Genomic DNA, 20257 nt, shown 5'->3' with positions numbered 1-20257 from the left:
TCCTAATGACTTCTGAACACAGGGCTTTGTACTCCCTTAGTGGGATACAGTCAAATAACAAAACAGCTTGTGAAAAAATCTTAAATTTTACTTGCAAGTTTAATGGTTAGTCATATTAGTATTGGAATTCTGGAACTGCAAACTTTACATCTTAACAAATATATTGCTGGATAAAGCAAATAAGTAAATATGTTTCTGTTATTAAGGACCCAGATTTTCAGTGTAAGAGAAGAGATGAAAATACAGAAATGGGCTGGCCCCACGGCTGAGTGGTTAAGTTCACACGCTCTGCTTCAGCAGCCCAGGGTTTCACCAGCTCAGATCCTGGGCGCGGACACGGCACCACTCATCAAGCCATGCTGAGGTGGCGTCCTACATATCTCTGCCAGAAGGACCTACAACTAGAATATACAACTATATACTGGGGGGCTTTGGGGAGGAGAAGAAGAAGAGAGAGAGAAAAAAAAGACTGGCAACAGATGTTAGCTCAGGTACCAATGTTTAAAAAAAAAAAAAGAAAGAAACCAGAGGTTTTGAGCTTGGAAAAGAAAAAGATTAAGAGGACTCATGACAGGTATCTTCAAATATTTGAAAAAGAAAAAAATTCTATATAGTCTCAGAAATAATGGATATGGTCACGAGCAGGCAAATGACAGCTCGAGTACTTAACAACAGATGAGCCGCCTTAGGGGGCGAAGCATCCGTCAGGACTACTGCAGATGTGCCTTTGGCGCTGGGAGCAGAGGTGGACTCCATGGACGCTACACCTTGACGTTTGCTCCAACTCCAATCAGCATGCTACGAGCAGAATTTTTCCTGCCATACCTCTCACCTAATCCGCAAAGGCTACCCATCACTCTTCTCTAAGACCCATAAAACAGTTTCCTGTTACAGTACAGTCAAGTGTTGCTTAACAGTGGTGATGTGTTCTGAGAAACACATCATTAGGTGATTTTGTGGTTGTGCGAACATCATAGAGTGTACTTCCAAAACTAGATGGTATAACCTACTACACACCTAGGCTTTATGGGACCACTGGCGTATAATGTGGTCCACCGTTGACCAAAACTTCGTTATGTGGCCCATGACTGTTTTCCTTATGCTCCACCTATGCCAAAGGCATTTCCATTACCAGAGGATAAGAAAAGCCTGACTGAAGGGAGGATGTAGCTGCCAGAGAGAGAAGAGAGATGCAATCAAAGCCTCAGGTTAAACAGGGTATAGGCACAATCAAAGCCTTAGGTTAAAGAGACAGACGTGAGCTGTAATGGCAGCCACTTTAATTGTCAAGTAGAGCACACAACCAGGATTAAGCATAGCACACTGGAGGGAAGAGGCTTCTGGCAGAAATGAAGTGATAAAAACCTAGCTCTGAAAGACTCTGCTTTGAGAAAATGGGTAAGCCAGGACTAAGAATTCTGAAATTCATAATGAGGACCCTGAACCAAGAAGCCCAGATGGTGTGGGAAGGGACTGGCAACACGGGACACAAATGGCAGATCCAGCCAGGCCCAACACAATTCTCCTAACAACACTGGTCAAGGCAGAAGACCCTGCATGCTGACATCAGGGCCCATGGTGTACCCTCCAGAGAAAGAGAATGGCGCGTCACTAAGAATCCTATTTCCAACCTAAACATCCATCAGCAGAAAATAGAATACATAAATTATAGCATAGCAAGACAAAGTAAGACTGGAGTGTTGGTTAAAATTAATCACCAAGTTCTATAGACAAATTTTGTATATCTTAAAAGCAGAGATTACATTTATTTAAAAGAAAAACATACCAGCTCAATCCACGAGTTTACACTGACAGTGACAGGATCAATGGATTCTACATAATGCCACCAGTGTCTGGGAACAAAGAGAACCTGAAAACCAAACAAAAAATGGTTAGCACAAGAACAGGACGTTTTATTGTTATTTTAGAATCACACCCTAATTGAGGCTGCCAGAAAAAAAAAGGAATACAAATGAATTTATAGTAATATTGCTGTAGGAAAGGGAAACAAGAAAAAAACCCCACAGCCATTACTCGTAATAGCCAAAAAGTCAAAACAACCCAAATGTCCATCAACTGATTAACGGAGAAATAAAATGTATATCCACACAATGGAACACATTCGGCCACAGAAAGGAATGAAGTACTGGTAACATCCTATAGCATGGATGAACCTTGCAAACATCATGGTGTGTGAGAGAAGCAGACACAAAGGGCCATACATTGTATGACGGCACTTATGGGAAATGTCCAGAAGAGGCAAATCTACAGAGAAAGAAAAGAGAAGAGTGGGTGTCAGGGGCTGGGGGCACGGGTCAGTGAGGAGCCACTGCTCGCAGGATGAGGCAACTTGGTCAAGTCAAACTGTTAGAGTTGGAGTACTTGAGTGTGAAGGAAGCAGAAAAAGAGCCGGTGGGCAGGGAGCAGAGGAAGAAAAACAGGCAGGGAAGAGGGATGGTCGAGGACATAAAGTCTCCTTAGAGACTAAGAAAACCTTTCAAATTGTTAATAACATAGAAGACAGCAGCTGCCGGAGTTGTAAAGGGGATTGTCCCCCTGGGTAGCAGCACTAAGTACAATACCTTTGGAAATGTTTCAGAGGCAGTCAGTTAAAAGCAAATCATTCTCAGCTCATTCTGCTCTGTTGGCCCACCACCTGGATGCATTCCAACCTGTGTTTCTGTGCTTGGGTTCTAGCACAGCTGACCAGACATTAATTGTGAATAAATGTTCCAGGGTGCTCAAGTACCCAAGCCTTGACACCTTCTCTTAACCTGAATAAAAACGACTGTGAGTTCGTCTTCCTCCACAGTCCATTCTCCTCTTCACCAGTAGGGGGAGCTGTGTACCCCCCTCCCATTTCCCTTCCACGACCTGCGAAGCCGAGAAGTCCGTGTGTGAAGCCTCTAGCTGCCTCCCACTAGCAGCGCGGCAGAGAGGAAAACCATGCTCATTTGTACTGGTGGGGAGGCACGTGGCATGAGGACTTGAGAGAAGTTACAGCTGGTGGGTCCACTGACAGGTCATCGATGTTTAAAGCCCACATTACCTGTCCTGGGCTCAGCGTAACCATATGTCTTCGAGCTTTCCGGAACTGAGGAAAACGTTTTAAATCAGGATTGACAACATTGACTTTGCTGAACACACTAGATTCTTCATAAGGGATTCTAGTTGGATAAAGGAAAGGAGTATCTTCAGGAGGAAAGAGATGCCATCTTTTCCTGATTAAAAAAAGCAAGATACAAGTTAGTACACCGAACTTGAGACGAAACAGGTAGGAGGGCAGCAGCCACGTGTTCATTTTTACTCATTTTAATTCAATCCATAAAGAAATACAGGAGCAATCTCAGTGGTCACCTGGCCCATCCCTCACTCAGGGCTGGCATCCCCTCTGCAGACACCTGGCGGGGGAGGACAGCAACCAGTGGACAGCTCATGACTCCCTGAGGCAGCCCCTTTGTTGCTGGGACAGATCTAGTTTGTAAGATCACTGCTTCCTATCTCTAATCAAAGTCTGCCTCCTCATAAACCATTTCTGTCCTGACTCTAGAGCTACCCAGCACGAGCTCCACCCTCTCAAATACCTGCATTCTTAGCCAGAGGAACCACCCAGAGCTCTAACTAAAATAGTTTCCAGACTTCTCTGTTTGGGTCATAAATTCCTTAAGTTAAACATTTGTTAAGTTTATCCACGAAGGAAGAGAAATGCAAAAATGATGCCACATAGCTAGAAACTTGCATAATATAGGAATTTTCAAAAAGAAAAAATTGTAAAATGTTTCCATCACTTTAAATATTTTTGAAAAATAGAAGTGATAAATCTTAACTCACAACATGCCTGACACACCCATACTTCGGAGCCAACAGAGGGAGGAGAAGGAGGGAGAATTGTGAAAAGGGAAGAAAAAGACAGCGACAGAAATACACAGATGGGGAAGCAAAGAGAAAGCAAGATACAAAAACCACCCAGTTCTGGAAAAGCCCTCACGCCCTCCAGTGACCTGTTGCAGTTACAGTGGGGCAATTGTGTCCTTTTAGAACTGGGATGCAGTTGGCTGCTATTTTCAAACTAAGAAGTATACACTAAAGTCTTACTTGCCTTAGAAATGACAAAGCTGCTCCATTCCACTGTACCTGTGACGAGTTCGGGAGCAGTTTCTGGCATTCAGTATGTTTAGAATGTTAGAGCTGGAAGAGCTCTTAAGCGATCATCAGTCTAATCTCACTTTCAAAGTAGTGGAAGAGGGACCAGTGCTTGCTCAGTGCCATTCACTGGGCTAATGGTTGGTGGTGGACCCAGAACTAGGTCACAGATCTCCTGACCTCTCCAGGTACCAGGTCCTTCTCCTGCACCATAGCTGTGTTTCCCAAAGAAATAGCCATAATGATAACCATCTCATACAATTTGCTTTGCTTGGCTTAAAATGTAACATATATGCGTCCTCCTCTTGTTAATCGGAAAAGGTAGTCTGTCATCCTGTCCTCCCTGCTCAAGAATCCTTGGTTCTGCATGCTGAGAGGACAGGGAATAAGCAGTATTTGCCTGGGAGGCAAGACCCCCAGGCTCCACCTGCCCTTCCGGCCTAATCCCTCTGTCTCTAATGCGCAACTTACACGGGACCACTCACAGGCTCCTCTACATCCCATGCCTTCCCAGGGTCTTGCTCGTGCTGGTCCCTCGGCCCCTCCCATCTGTCTTTTGAACGCTTACCCATCCTTCAAAGTCCATCACAAATGGCAGCTCCTCTCTATCTTTCCCTGCTCTTTCCAACAGGAACGTTCTCTCTTCACTTTTGAGTTCTCCAGCTCTATAAAACCTTCCTCAAGAGCATGCACGTCCTGCCTTATATCACAGCTAGCAGTGGGCTTGCCTGCATGCTGGCTGTAAACTCTCTTAGAGCAGAGGCGTCTTGTTCACTCACCTCATTCACTTCCAGATTCCTACTGTAACATGTGGTACCTGCACAGCAGGATATTCAACGACCACTTACGGAATAGTTATTTTACTACTGCAGAGCTATATGAGGCCATAAAATACACTCTACTACAAAGTTCACATAAAACTATGTTAATTTTATACCATAGAAAGAACCCAGGTATTTTTGCTAATGTTTTTCCAACCTGAATTTCTTTGGCTTATTTCCCAATTCAGAACACATGGAAAGCAGCTACCTAAAATGATGCCCTCCCTTACTGAGTTTAAGTTCAGACTATTAACTCCACAAGGGCAGGGACCATGCATACTTGATTCACTGTTGCATCCAAGGTGCATAATAATGCACCTGAGAAGTTCAAGGACCTTTAAAAAAGACCTGATGAATCAAGGAGTGGACTACCTTACACCATTTTATAGTCTTCAAAGTACTTCACATGTGAAATCTACTCACAAACACACTCACTGTTTCTCTTAGATCTCATAATCCTCATAATCCTTTTCACGTCCAAAGGGTCTGAGAACTTGCATGTGGCCCTTGCTGCTTTTCCCTCTGGGCTCCCTGTAAATGTCCCGAGAGGCCAAGGGAGGAGACTGGGGCATCACTAATTGGGGGGAAATAAGGCTGCACATACAGCATTCTGAGTACATCCTCCAAGTGGCAGAAACACTAACTCTCACTGGACTCCCAGAACCAGGGACTACCAGAGTGCTGCCTGACTCAGCCCCGGCATCTCTTAGGGGCCACAGACAGTTGGAGATAAAAACCGACTTAAGGTAGTAAGATACTGCATGGTGTCTACATGGAGGCACAAACTACAATTTAGAGTTGAAAGGGGCCATAAATATCTGGTCCAGTAGTTCTCAAACCAGGCTCCCAGGCATCCCCTCAGCACTGGCAGGTAGCAGCAAAGCCTCTTCCTTTCAACAAACTGCTCTATTCTTATTTATTTAGGTTTGAAGAAAGGGTGTCCCTCCTTTTAAATAAAAGTTTGAAAGCTACAAATGCAGACTCTTATGTAAAAGAGCGAAGCAGACAACTGTCTGGCTGAACTGGGAGTGGAAGCCTGGAGTTTCAGGGTCAGCTTTCTGAAGACGATCCTCATCACAGCTGAGAGACACACGTGGAAACCACCAGTAAACTGTTCCCCTCACTTCACAAAGGAGGAAAGTGAACGAGACGTTAAGAGATCTGCCCTGGTCATGAAGCAGGCTGACAGGATGGAGCTGGGACTAAACCTTGGGGTCCTGCCACCTACCTGATACTCATTCCTCTTCCTGTGCAACACACACACACTCATGCATGCGCCTGTGCATTACCTTCCTTGGACCTGGAATACTAAGTTGCAACCGTAGGAGTCCAGATGACAGGGTGTATGGGCCCCCAGGGAGCCGATCCACAATGTACTTTCCCGTCCATTTCTTCCAGGAAATCCGAAGTCAGACCACATCACATCCTGTTTTGAAAATAAAGGTACAGTCCATCAAGAACCAACCAACTCCACTGTATGGCAGTGTTGCACACTGTCACTTAAGCGTCTGGTTTTTGGCCCTTGGAATACTCTTATAGAAAAAGCTATCGATGGAGGAGGTTAGGTTTCCAGAGAAGTCCAAGAGATCTTTTAAACCAATAACATATCTGAATTACTTCACTAATAGTAGTTATCCAACCAATATTTACTGACTGCCTACAACATGCCAGGCAATGTTCTAGAAGCCTGTAATGAATCGATGAACAAAACACATAAAATGCCCACCCAGATGAAGCTCATGTTTTAGAGGCTGGAGATAGACAGTAAATTACAGACATAATTATGCAGATTTCTAGGGGAACAGTGTTTCAGGCAGCAGGAACAGTGACTGCAGTGGAAGTAGAAATATTTCAAATATCTCTGAAGCTCAACTCAGGAAGCCAGAAGGTCGTATTTCCTGTAAGCAGTGCAGATATTTCTGGACACAAGTACTACATTAACTTTTTGCCCTTCAATGATCACATAAAAGAAGCCTTCTCCTAGGTTAGCGGAGTTATTTAAAACTATAGATGCCAGAGCTTTAGTTCATACCTGCTAAATCAGTCTCCACGTGGGGGCAGCAGAGCACACCTTCTGAAAAACACATCTATTGAAGACTTCTGCTGTACCAGCAAAAGTCATGCACTCCTAAGTGTAGTAAGTAATGAACTTTTAAATAGAGACAACACAGCGCTCTTGGCTTGGCTCTCCTTACACGTGGTTCTGCGGACAGAGCGTGCCCAAGTCAACTACTGACCCATAACTACCATCTGATCCAGTAGTTCTTAAACCAGGCTCCCTTGCATCCCCTCAGGGATGCTGCCCTGCTACCAATGGCTCTGCTCTACTTTATTCAGGTTTGAAGAAAGGGTTGTTCCTGCTTTTAAATAAAAATTGGAAAACTACAAACATAGTTTGACATAAACCGAAATCCATGGAATTAAAAATATGTATAAGCTAGAAAAGAACATACTAGTGAACCAGACATAAAGATTTTGTTTTATTCATTTTTTTACTCATCAATTTTTCCTACTGAGTTCTGAAAAATAAAACAAGAAAGACTTCTATGTTCAGAACATGGTCCTAAATGTTGACACCTCTTTTATCAGTATCTTCAATCTATATTTTCTATTTTTAGAGGCAAACCATTAAAAGCTGTATTCAAAGAGAAAGATTTTGGAGAGATATTTAATGGATGGTTTTGAGGAAGCCTAGAAAAAGGCATTTTCATTTTTGTTTTGAGTGATGAAAATAGCGGAATATGTGCACGTAACTAATGTCTGTTATGGAAGGGGAGTTCTTGCAAGGTCAGCACTACTGTAAATGCATATGGCTCACACGCAGCAGCTCCGGGGTGGCAAAAATCACATCCCCTTTGGATATAGCCCATAAGCTCCAGGCAGGGAGCTCTGTATTGCCAATGTCTAACCTAATGCCTGGCGCAGGGGGAGTGCTGATGACATTGGCTGCTTGGGACGGAAAGAAGAATCTGTTGGCTTATTATGGACAAATGGCTCAGGTCAAGAACATTTTTGAGCATCTACCACACACCTGGTATGACGCTGGGTGTTTGGAACACAAATGTTAATGCAACATAGGCCCCCCCTCCCGCCCCTGTTCAAATCTAACGTGGGAAATAGTCCCATAAATGGATCTTTTCAATACAGTATGCCAAGTGCTCTGACAGAAGTGAGCAGAGGGAGCTCTAAGATCACAGAAGAAGGGCTCCGGGCCCAAGCAGGAGCTTAGGAGAGGCTTCCAACTAACCCGGTCCTGGGAACGAGTCACAACACCTCAGTCTGGAAGTTAACTAAAGGCAGCTGAGAGACCTGCAGCATAAAAACAAAAAACGGGGTTCTGCCTTAGCTAAGAAGAGGCTGGGTTAAACGGTTCTTAATCTTTTTATAGACACACCCCTCTGCAAATCTAATGAATCCCAACACCCCTCTCCTGAGGAGAATGCACACACACATACAATTTCATAGATACGTTGAGGGAGTTGATGGGCTGACCCCAGGGAAGAACCCTGTTCTAGAGCACAGCTTCAGGAAGAGTCAGAGAATGAAGAATTTTCTGCCGGGTGGGGGTGACTATGAGAAACCGACGAGAGGTTTCCCTGACCTCTTAATCTAACACAGCAACGATGTGAAAAGGGAAATTACTTTGGAATAATTAGATCAGGGTGACCTAAACTACCTAAAATTCAGTTGCAAACTGGCTGGGACAGCCAAAGGGTGAAGGGTTTGTTGGGTAGGGGCAGAGAGAGGGAGTGAGTCAAAGTAAATTTGTCAGAAAAAAGAGAGCATTTAGTGTACCTACTTTGTGTTTCTTTTCCTCAGGTCTTGAGTTGGGACTTTCTGGCCAATTGAGTTCAGCTACTTGCAGGTAGTCAACTGTCTGAAATCAACACGGGCCCAGGAGACTCTGCCTTGAGTCTTGCTAGAAACAAGTGACCTGTTAGGCCGCTGTATATCAGTGGCACCAACACAGGTGACCAGTGGGGTGATCCATCCTGGGGTCTATTCTATTATCCACTTCAGGAGTTGGAAAAGTCTTCAGAAATCATCTATATCCAGAAAATTCTATTCTACATCACCCCTGAAAAGAGCAATCAAGTGTCTGGCTGACGGCTTACTACAAAATCAGTATCTGCTTTCTTGCAACTTCCAGAAGAAAGTCCTAGATTTGCTTTCTAGAGACAACAAATTTAACTTCTCTTCTGCCAAAAGTTGCTGTCTTTAAATTATCTGAAAAACTGTCAGGGCTTCTCCTGTAACTTTTTTTTATACCTAGACTCAGTAGCATTTTTCCTTTCAGCTGCTCTCCTCCCACTGCCTTTAGTTCGTCAACAGCCCTCTTAAAGCCTGGCTCCCAAACTGAACCCCAGGCACAGCCTGCGTGGTACCTTGTATATGCGATGGCAACATTCCATGACCTGGACGTTATACATTAATGCACTGCCAGTGCTGTGTGGTTTTGTTTTTAAGTAACTGAATTATACCACGGCTAATCTTGGGCTTGCCTGCCTTTTTCTTATGAACTATTGCCCAGCCATTATCTCTTCAGCCTTCACTCATTAACAGATTTTAGCAAATAGCCATGGGACCCTCCCTTTATCCCTCTTAAACTGAATCTTGTTAGTTTCTGCCTGATGCTTTGCAATGTTTACATCAACCTCTGTACACTACTCCCAAACTTCATCTCCAGTCTTTTTCTCCTGTCCATGACTAACCCCGTATTTTCAGTTGCTAACAAGTTATTTCTACCTGCTTACTGAATCCTTACAGTGAGCCAGGCCCTGACTCTAACATTTTATATGTACCATCTCACTTAATCCTTATGAGATTAAAGGTAGTTGTGCCCATTTTACATATGTGGAAACTAAGGGACAGTATTATCCTTCTGACAGTCCTATAAAAAGACGTGGTGACATTTTTGGTTGTCATGATGAATAGGAGGGGGTGCTACGGGTTATTTGATGGACAGGGGCCACAGATGCAGCTTAACACAACAAAGAAAGGTCCTGTATCTTGTACAATTTTAATAATGCTGAAAAATCTGACCTTAATTACCTGAGACTAGAACTCTTACTCTATTCCACATACCATCAAAGGATTTTTACATGCATATAGATGAATATACTTATTTAGCCTCATTTCCAAGTGTTAAATACAAAATGTTGGAAATATTCTAAGAATTTTATCTTTATTATTTTAAATTGGGCCTTTTCCTTGTAGGTTGGTGCAGGAAGGGGATGCAGGCTCTGATATGAGAACCACTGCTGTACCATCTCTACAGCTCCCCCAGTACGGACCACAGACCTCCCCGCCTTTGCTCCTGCTGTTCTCTCTGCCTGGCTGGTCTTCTCCCCATCCCTTCCCACACCGCAATTCACATTTCTCTTCCAAGACCCAATGTAAATGTCACTTCCTTGAACCCTTCCACTGCCCCTTGTGCAACTTGGTCATTCTCTTCCAAAGAACGTTCATTCTTTGCCTCTGACCTCACAGCAGCAAAAGTGACCTTAAAAGGTTAGGTCCTGTCACTCCCTTGCTTTACACGTAGAATTAGACCCAAATGTCCTCTATCATAGGCCTGTGTGACCCCTCTCATCTCTCTGACACCTCTAACCCTCTCTGTCTCATTGGCGAGGCTTCAGTCAAACCAGCCTTCTTTTTTTCAAAAAAGGCAAACATTTCCCTTCTTCAAAGCCTTTTCACATGCTATTCACTCTGCTTAGAAAGCTCTTGACCCTCCTTTCTCATATTTTAGGTATCAGCTTAAATATCATCTCCTCAGAGAAGGCTTCCCAACTTACCCTATCTAGAGTCAGTCCCTCTGCAGCTACCCTGCTGTTCGGCCCATTTTTGTTTACTTCATAACACTTAACAACAGTTTGGCCATTACTTGTTAAACTCACTTGTCTGTCTTCTTCACTAGAATATGAGCTCCCCGAGGAAAGGGGACCAGGGCTGTCTGTGACTCTCTAGGCTGAGCACAGCGCCCGAAAAACAGGTGTTTGTGGAAGGAATACGTAACCGCTCACATTTTACAATTGTTTTCTGTCTTTCAAACACTTACTTGCCTCAGTTACTCCAGCAACTGGCAGACGCCACAGCATACAGCAGCAGCAGAGCTCAAATCTAGTTTCTGCATTTATCTAGCCTCAGCATTGGCACTTCCTGTTTTTTACTGGCTGGAACTCTTATTACTGTTTTGCTTCTGGAATTTTTTTCTTGGGCAAATATAGGTCTGGTGGGTATGGTTTGGGGTTCCTTGGTCATCCTAGGCCAATGCCCAAGTCTAAACAACTCTCCTAACACACAGCGACTGAAAACAGCCTCTGGGAGAGCCTCACATGGAACCCAGCAAGCTCCCTCAGGGTCTGCAGCGTCGGAAGCGGAGCACCCCAGAGCAGAGTGTGCGCCGGAGCTCGGCCTGGTTTCTGGACTATATGGAATGTGGCATTTCTTCAGGAGGATGATACACTGGTTTTGGAGGTTGACTTAATCATGCACCTGGATCTGACTACTTCATTACATCTTCTAGTACAGTCACTGAGCATTTACACAAGAAAATATATGTTGTTTTATTATACATTACTTTCTTTAAAATTCTCCTTTATATTACAGGTAAGGCATTTTAACAATTTTAAAAAACTACATGTGTAAGTAATTATATCATCTACAAATTGTATTTCAGAATCATAAAAGGAATGCAAGATCCAAGAGAGTCGAGAATCACTGCTCTAACACATCTACTCAAATCAACAAATACTGACTGGTAACGTGATACGCTAATAATCAAGGATGGAGACTCAAAAAAGTGTAAGACGTAAACATCTCCATTATCAAGAAATTTACAATCTAGCTGGAGACACCAACCTGAAATAACAACATAAACAAATAAATTATCAAAATAATGCCAGAAGGCAGTTTCTACCACTGTCACACAACTGTACAATAAAGAGGTCAAGAATGGTGGAAATTTGTTTTTTGCCAATCTGTCTTGATCCCTCAACAAGGAACCAATGCATTAGTACTTAACGCAGAGATCTGAACTGTGTTCCTTTCCCTCTCTCTGCTTCAGGGAGAAGTAGAGCAGATGCCAACTTATCCACTTAACCACTAAATAAAATGACAGTCGATCATCTTGCCCCAGGCATCTGGCCATAGGGCCTCCCCCTGAAACTGCCAGACCTACTGCCTAAGAACTGCTCTTCCCCCTGACTTCAAAAGGCTCCCTCCGCTGCTGGCAAGGATGTTCTCAGCTGTGCGCTAAGGATGACGGTGCAGAGGGCAAGACTTGGAAGCCCCCCTTAAATGCCGCAATTCTTCCAGGCCCTATTCTCGCTGCATGCAGAGACCGTGGAATAACTCTACTTTCCTTTTATTTATTGCTTTAAAAAAAATTTTTTTGTGAGGAAGACTGGCCCTGAGCTAACATCTGATGCCAATCCTCCTCTTTGTTTGAGGAAGATTGTTGCAAAGCTAACGTCTATGCCGATCTTCCTCTACTTTATGTGATGTGCTGCCAGTGTGGCTTGATGAGCGGTGCTAGGTCCGCGCCCAGGATCCAAACCTGCGAACCCTGGACCACCAAAACAGAGTGCACGAACTTAACCACTATGCTACAGGACCAGCCCTTCTACTTTCCTTTTAAGATGTAAATCTTCCTTCAACTTTTCATGACTTTCCATGACCAGGTGTGGCAGAAACTGCCTATCTTTCTTAATATCTCATCCCCAATTTTATTCAAGGAAATAATGTGCCCAGCTTAAGAGACACGCGTTTTCCAGCCTCCCTTGCAGTTAAGCGGGGCCATGAGACTAAATTCTAACCATTAAGCAGAAGTTGTTGGGTGGGACTTCTGAGAAAGTTCCTTAAAAGAGAGACAGAGAGCCAGGAGTATACTTTTGTTCTTCCTTCCTCCTTTCCGGAATACAGTTGTAATGGCTAACTTGGCACATGAGACGGCCTTGAAGATGGAAGCCATATCCCAAGGACAGAGCAGAAAGGCAGGAAGAACTTGGGTTCTTTGGCATGACGAAGCCTCCATTCCAGCCTTGGCCAGAGCACCTCCAAACTCTCCTTACATGAGGAAAAACATCACCCTTGTGTGTTTGGTTAGGCTAGCTCTGGGTTTTTCATTATAAGCAACCAAGCCCAACTCACACTGATTCAGGTTAACCCACAGAACCCTGTGTTTCCCTAATCATCCCATTTTGTCAGAGCCTTTATCCCAGGTTTGCAGCTAGTCTAGTCCTAAACCCCATACATATATATCCTGAGAAATCTACCCCTGAAGAAATATTCCTGGAGATGCTTTGGGGTGGGAATAGGGAGAGTTCTACGGTACTATTCTTCGAGTACACCATAAATTTAGTAGGCTTCCCCAGGCTGGCCTGGAGAACCTACCGCCAACATCATCACTGTTTCTCCAGGGGGAAAAAAAACGTTCTGAGTCCAAACAACTCATATACAAATAGAAAGTGTAGATAATAAGCAACGAAAATGACTTAAAAGACAGCAAAAGAGAAACAGAGCCATAAAGGTCTGGATAACCAACTCTTTAATTAGAGAGTAAGACTCTAGCTATTACGGAAGTACTAACACAGGGCTGCAGTAACTCAGTAGTCCTTTAGATACTCCAGTGGCTAGGGGAAGTTCTAGATGGAAATAACACCATATCTTACCCCAGCACTTAAAGGAGTTAGCGAGGAATTCAGTTCTCTTCTTCGCCCTCCCTCATCTCTAACCCCAACGGTTTCCTATCAGCCCTGAGTCCTAGTCTCCCCCAAGAATCTATCTGGGAAGTTCATCTGCAGTTTAAAGACCCCTGAGGGAAATGGGAGGGAAATAACACATTAGAGTGTTTCAGGATAAGGCCAAATGTAGCACAGTTCTGTACAGAATGAGCAATATGACCAAAATTCATCCTTCACTCATAGCTGAAAACTGGCTGGCCAATGAAAATGAACTTTGCTTATAACACAAAAGTAGGGCAGGTACTTAACTCTCCTCTTTCTTTTGGACTGCTCTGCCTTGTCATGATGTTCTGAACATAATATACAATTTATAAAGAAAGATGGTTTTATTTGATGTGTACATAGAGTAATCATATTTCCCAAATAAAAAAACCAGGACACACAGGGTGACAAGAGATTTTTGTGCCATTTGTGGAAGATAAGAGTTAGTTGGGGAGATAGTGCTCAAATACCAACATAACGGAATATTTAGAAACTATATTTTTTCCACTGCCTAGTTTTCTTTTTAAATCAATTTTCTTGAGGTAAAATTTACATACAATAAAATGCACTCATTTTAGAGTACAGTTCAACAAGTTCTGACAAATGTATACACCAGTGTAACCACCACCAAGACAGAATACTTCCATTACCCCCAAAAGTTCCCTCTTACTGTGCAATCAGTCTGCCTGTCTCCATCCTCAGCCCCTAGCAACCACTGATCTACTTTCTGTTATAAGAATATTTTGAAACTGGATTCCTTTAGGTACACATAACAGCAATGAGGATCAGTTTTGAAAACTGCTTAACTAAAAATGTCCCCAACACTTTAAACAAAATAAGAGACTCTAAAAATCTGAGTGTAACAAAAAAGTTTAAGAAAATGTATATGCTTCAGTGTTCTTGATTATGCACAATATTCCAAAACTATTACAACCAATTAAGTGATGAAATAACGTCAAAAACAGGACTGAACTCTAACAGCACATTTTATACTCTTCTATATTAAGACTTGGTTTCCGCATTTGACTTTCAAGTCCCAAGGGAGTCCCAGCTTCATTCAGGTTGGCATCTCCAGTACTAACAGCGAGCACAACAAACGCCGACACACTGCTGAGTTACTGATCTACGTAACTAGTCTATTTTTATCTTCAGTAGCTCCTAAACCTGTTTCAATTAACAAGTTAAATAACTGTTAGAGAACCAAACACCATTTAAAAAATGCTGTACAAGTCACCAAATCTTCCATAATTTTTAGTTTTAACCAAAGAACTGAAGAAAAACTGGTAAGATGCTTATAATATTGAAGGATCACTTTTTAGCCTACCATGTAAACCAATCACCAAAAAATAATTCATTCTTAAGTTGTTTACTTCTAAAAGATGGTATATTTTGAGTTGGGGCATTCTCAGAGCCTAGATTTGATATGAGCTAGTCTAAGCTCTAGGCTCTGAGAAGGCTCCAACTCAAAACTATTTGTTCTTTTACCTATACCATGCTGTTTGGGCAACTTGTAGTCATGGTTGATGTGAGTCTGTCAATGATATTAAAAGTTGCCTCATTCTGGGGCCAGCCCGTGGCCGAGCGGTTAAGCTGACACACTCTGCTCCAGTGGCCCAGGGTTTCACTGGTTAGGATCCTGGGTGCAGACCTAGCACCTCTCATCAAGCCATGCTTAGGTGGTGTCCCACACAGCAGAACTAGAAAGACCTACAACTAGAATATACAACTATGTACTGGGGGGCTTTGGGGAGAAGGAAAAAAAAAGATTGGCAACAGATGCTAGCTCACGGCCAATCTTTAAGGAAAAAAATGTGTCTCATTCTATTTATTCTCCAGGCTTAGGTCATAAATACAGAAAACTGATTACACATAACTCCATAACGAACTTACATCTGAAAAAAAATAAAAAAACCAATACTGGTCAAAACCAACAAAAATGGAACTTTAAAACAATATAAACTATAATGACGATTTAAAACGTATAAAGGATAAACACTTCAATTTAAATTTCAAACAGCTCCTTAGATGGACATTATAAATTAGCAAGTACTTAAGCCTCTTTTTTCCTTAGGGAAATTACCTTAGGTAACATAACCAGAGGAGAAGGAGTTAACTCTACCCACAGACAGGCTTGGATAAACACCCAAATTCTTACATTCCAATTTGCCCCATCATCACCACTAGCCATCAAACTCCTTTAATCATTACTAAACCACCAGGTTCAATTTCAACACACTCTTATAACTACGTTATAAAGTCCAAGACAGGTTAGAACTAATCTTCCACATATTGTACTTTGAGATTCTGTGTCCTGGTGTCTTAACAAGACTCCTGACTCTTAGTAGCCAGTGTGAATCACAACATAAAATGGAATCTACACGGGAAACATTCTTGGGGCGAAATTCCTTTTGCCATATGTTGATTCTTAATAGCTTCAATGTCGATGATACTTACTGATAATTACAAAAGGCAACACCTGTCATTCTTACCTAGTGAGTCAGAGATAAAGAATTTTACATGGGACTGTCACCCATTCCCTACTCTCCTTGGGAAGTAGAGAACAAAATCTTCCGAATACATGTTTTACTTAGATTAGCCAATGATATGATGTGTAACTAAAAACTGAGGGGACTGATTTCACTTGCCAGACATGAAAGTCAGTTAAGCATCAAAATAATAACTTCTGGCCACCTTTAAGGCCCCAGGATATTTTTCCAATCATATCAGTATATTTACCAGTATATATAAATATTACATAATTATCAGCAGATTAATTTACTTTATGGAAGAAAAGGGTTAATAGATGGAATCTTTAAGTAGAGGCTAAAAGCAAAACCTTATAAAACTAATAGAAGGCTGAAGAGAGCTAAGAATTTCTTATCAAGATTGACAAATGCTACAATTGATTACTAGAAGCCACAGAAAATGTGACAAGGGTAAAGCTGGGGGTTTAAGTTAAAACATTCTCTGAAAGGCCCTGAAGACCAAAGAAATATCAAAACAAGAAATGTAAGACCAGGAAAAAACCACATTTACATAATCATTCAAATACCTATTATGTATTCAAGCACTACATTAGCAGTTTTGGGGAATAAAAAATTATAAAACACAGTCCCTGTGCCCAAAGAGCTTACAATATTGTTAGAGGAACAAGACGAAAGCACTCTGTGTCATTGATCATTTAAATAACAATGCAAATAAAACATAAAGGAATGAAGGCAAGTGATGGATGGATGTGGGTACAAGTGGTTGAGAAGGATTGACAGCCAAGGCTGAATCTGAGCCAGGCCCTAAGAAGCAGAATTTTTTTTTTTTTTTTTAAAGATTTTATTTTTTTCCTTTTTCTCCCCAAAGCCCCCCGGTACATAGTTGTATATTATTTGTTGTGGGTCCTTCTAGTTGTGGCATGTGGGACGCTGCCTCAGCGTGGTTTGATGAGCAGTGCCATGTCCGCACCCAGGATTCGAACCAACGAAACACTGGGCCGCCTGCAGCGGAGCGCGCGAACTTAACCACTCGGCCACGGGGCCAGCCCCTAGAAGCAGAATTTTAATAGGCAGAAATTGAGAACATGGGCAAAAGACAGAAGATGAGAGAGAACATGGCGGTCCAGCACTTGGCGAAGAGACTAGTCAGGGACTTACGCAGAAGAAACAGGTCATGTCAGTCATACTGGAGAGAGTCTTAAATGCTATCCCGATACAATTTTAAATCATGAAATGTTGGTGAACATCATTAACATATTTCAATATTTAATCTGGAGCATGACTTGAAATGTGGTTTCATAAGAAACAGTTTTAGAATCAATTAGAAGAGTCAGAACTGGAGGAATAAAGAGTAATTTCAGAAGTGATATTGTAGACCAGGGTTCTTTCTTTTACTGAGCATCTGCTATGTGTCAAGCATTGACCTAACTGATTGACATACATTAGATCTACATCCCCTCTTGAAAGGATTTCATGCTTTGCAAAGGAGATCATAATCAGGTTTCTTGAATATTAACTTTCTAACGTGCATTAAAATATTCTGCTAGTTGCCAAAAAAAATTTAATTTCATTGCTATTTAAAAGAATAATTTCTTGCGGGTCCCTGACACACTTTCAGGGGATCTGTGAGGTTGAAATTATTTTTATAATACCATTAAGATGTTATTTGCCTATTTCACTGTGTTGACATTTGCATTGATGGCACAAAACAATGATGAATCAAACTGCTGGTGTCAAGACAGTGGAATCAAAGTGCATTGGTAGCACTGTATTCTTTTTTTAAAAAAAAAACAACTTTATTGAGGCATAAATGACGTACAATGAACAACATATATTTAAAGTATACAATTTGACAAATTTTTACATACACCTGAGAAACCACCACTACAATCAAGATGACAAACATTTTGATCAGGTCCAGAAGTTTCCCCACGACCCTCTGTAACCCATCTCTCTCGACCTGGTCATTCTCAGACAACTACTGATTTATTTTCTGTCACTATAAACTTGTTTGCAAGTTCTACAATCTTATATAAATGGAATCATATAGTAAGTACTCCTCTTTCATGCTAACGCTAACCAAAGGTAAACTAAACAAAGCAGACTTCAGACAATGTAAACATCAGAACAAGGAAGAACCCAGGAGGGAGAGGATCATTTCACCATGATAAAAGATCAAGCCATTAAGAGGACGTAATAATCCTAAATGTGTATAAACCTAATAACGGTTTCAAAATACATGAAACAAAAACTGACCAACCCAAGCTGAAAAAGAAACAAATATACAATTATAGTTGGGAAATTTCAATACCTCTCTCTATATAATCAGCACAGAGAATTACTAAGGATACAGGAGACTTAAAACAATCAATTTAACTTAATTGACATTTATAAAACACAACAGCAGAATACACATTATTTTCAAGCGCCCCGGAATGTCTATCAAGATTGACTATATTCTGGGCCATAAAACACTTAAATTTAAAAGGAGAAATCACACAAAGTATGTTCTCTGACCGCAGTAAAATTAAATTAGAAATCGAATAAAAACGTAGCTGGAAAATCTCCAAATATTTGGAAATTAAACATTGCACTTCTAAATAACCAATAAACTAAAGAATAAATCACAAGGGAAATTAGAAAATATTTTGAACAAAATGAAAATGATTTCCAAAACTCCTAGCTTGAAACACATGAGCTTGAAAGCTTCCTATTACTTAAAAAACTTTTTTGACGAGAACGGAGATATTAACAAATGTCACTTTTTTAAATAATGAAGTATAGGGAATCTGTCAACATTTGGAAGATCTATGTAACTCAGTAAACCAATATTTTCCAAATGGCCAATTAAGGCATTACAAAGATCCATTCCATGCAAGACAGATCAATGGATTTTATTCTAAGAATACAAAGAATTCATCAATTGTGGGTTCAGATTCTGTACTGCAGCAAACAAACCTTTAAGAAATCACCTCTTGTCAAGTGTGGTGGAGTGTTAAAAAAAATCCACAATTATCTAAAAAGGCTGCTAAAATACTCCTCTCTTTCAGCTGCAAATGTGCGTGAGGCAAGATATTCTCCATATACTTCAAACAAACCAACAAACTGCAACAGATTGAATGCAGAAGCAGACAGAAGAATCCAGCTGTCTTCTGTGAAGCCAGACATTAAAGAGACTTATGAAAACGTAAAAGAATGCCACTCCTCTCATAAAATTTTTAAAAATTTTGAATACAGTTATTTTCATATGAGTATAATGAGTGTGTTTTGAGTGAATTAATAAATATTTTAAAAATTTATCAGTTTTAATGCTCAACTACCCACCATTTTATGACAGATGGAAGAAAGCTTGAAACACTAAGTAATACGACTTAGTAACTGAATGAATTATACAGTAAAAGTAAAACAACAAAAACTTAGGTACCTGGAATGTAAGAGGACTTGGTGTTCAGAAAACTCTGACATAAAAAATGATATAATCTTAATGGACTTGGTTGTTCATAGTAGACCGGCCTGTTCCAATCCAGAGAATTAATCACCACAATGTGAGCTGACAGAAAACTCATTCAACTAAAAATATCAGATTTTATAACGGGTCAATTAGAATTCCAGCACATTATCAAAAGGCTGCCTTTTATATCCACACTTAATGGACAGGACGCATGTCTGCCCAGTGCTATCACGCCCGGGCTGAGATAGAACAACGATGGGGTCAGAGAGATGCAGCCAAGGCAGAGTGGGCCCAGACTCAGCACAGATGGAGTCCTTAATCCACGCTGTAGAGGCCCTACGGAACTGACGGTATCAGACCCCCTGCAGTACACAGTGCGGCAGGCAAAGCTTGGAGGGCAGGTTACGTCTTTCTTAGTTGTCTAATTTCACAAAAGGTTCACTTACCTTTTTGTGTCTCAGCTTTCTTAAAACAGGGATAATTATTAAATCATAGGCCAAGTATGCACCAAGTATAAGTAAGTATTTATAAATATTACCATTACACAATGTTTTACTGGAAATATGGAGTAAAAAAGTACTAGTCTAACATACAGAGTGGGGAGGTTATAAGAAATAAAATAAAATA

At 41.4% G+C, this 20257-nt stretch overlaps 1 protein-coding gene across 3 annotated transcripts in view; it reads right to left on the bottom strand.

The window, feature by feature from the left end:
- The window catches only part of HSPBAP1 (HSPB1 associated protein 1), a 50638-nt gene that overhangs the window by 7052 nt on the left and 23329 nt on the right, over positions 1–20257 (bottom strand). For all 3 annotated transcript variants that reach the window (XM_023623650.2, XM_023623649.2, XM_070243703.1), the window contains 3 exons: positions 6254–6390; positions 3050–3221; positions 1787–1870 (listed from right to left, as the gene is read on the bottom strand). In XM_023623650.2, the coding sequence (XP_023479418.1) occupies positions 1787–1870; positions 3050–3221; positions 6254–6390 (393 nt within the window). The remainder of the gene's footprint in view (positions 1–1786; positions 1871–3049; positions 3222–6253; positions 6391–20257) is intronic.

Source organism: Equus caballus, chromosome 19 (assembly GCF_041296265.1).
Source record: "Equus caballus isolate H_3958 breed thoroughbred chromosome 19, TB-T2T, whole genome shotgun sequence".
In the NCBI taxonomy this organism is placed as follows: Eukaryota; Metazoa; Chordata; class Mammalia; order Perissodactyla; family Equidae; genus Equus; species Equus caballus.
The sequence above is the reverse complement of the archived record's forward strand: the minus strand, read 5'-3'. Positions and strand labels throughout refer to the sequence as shown.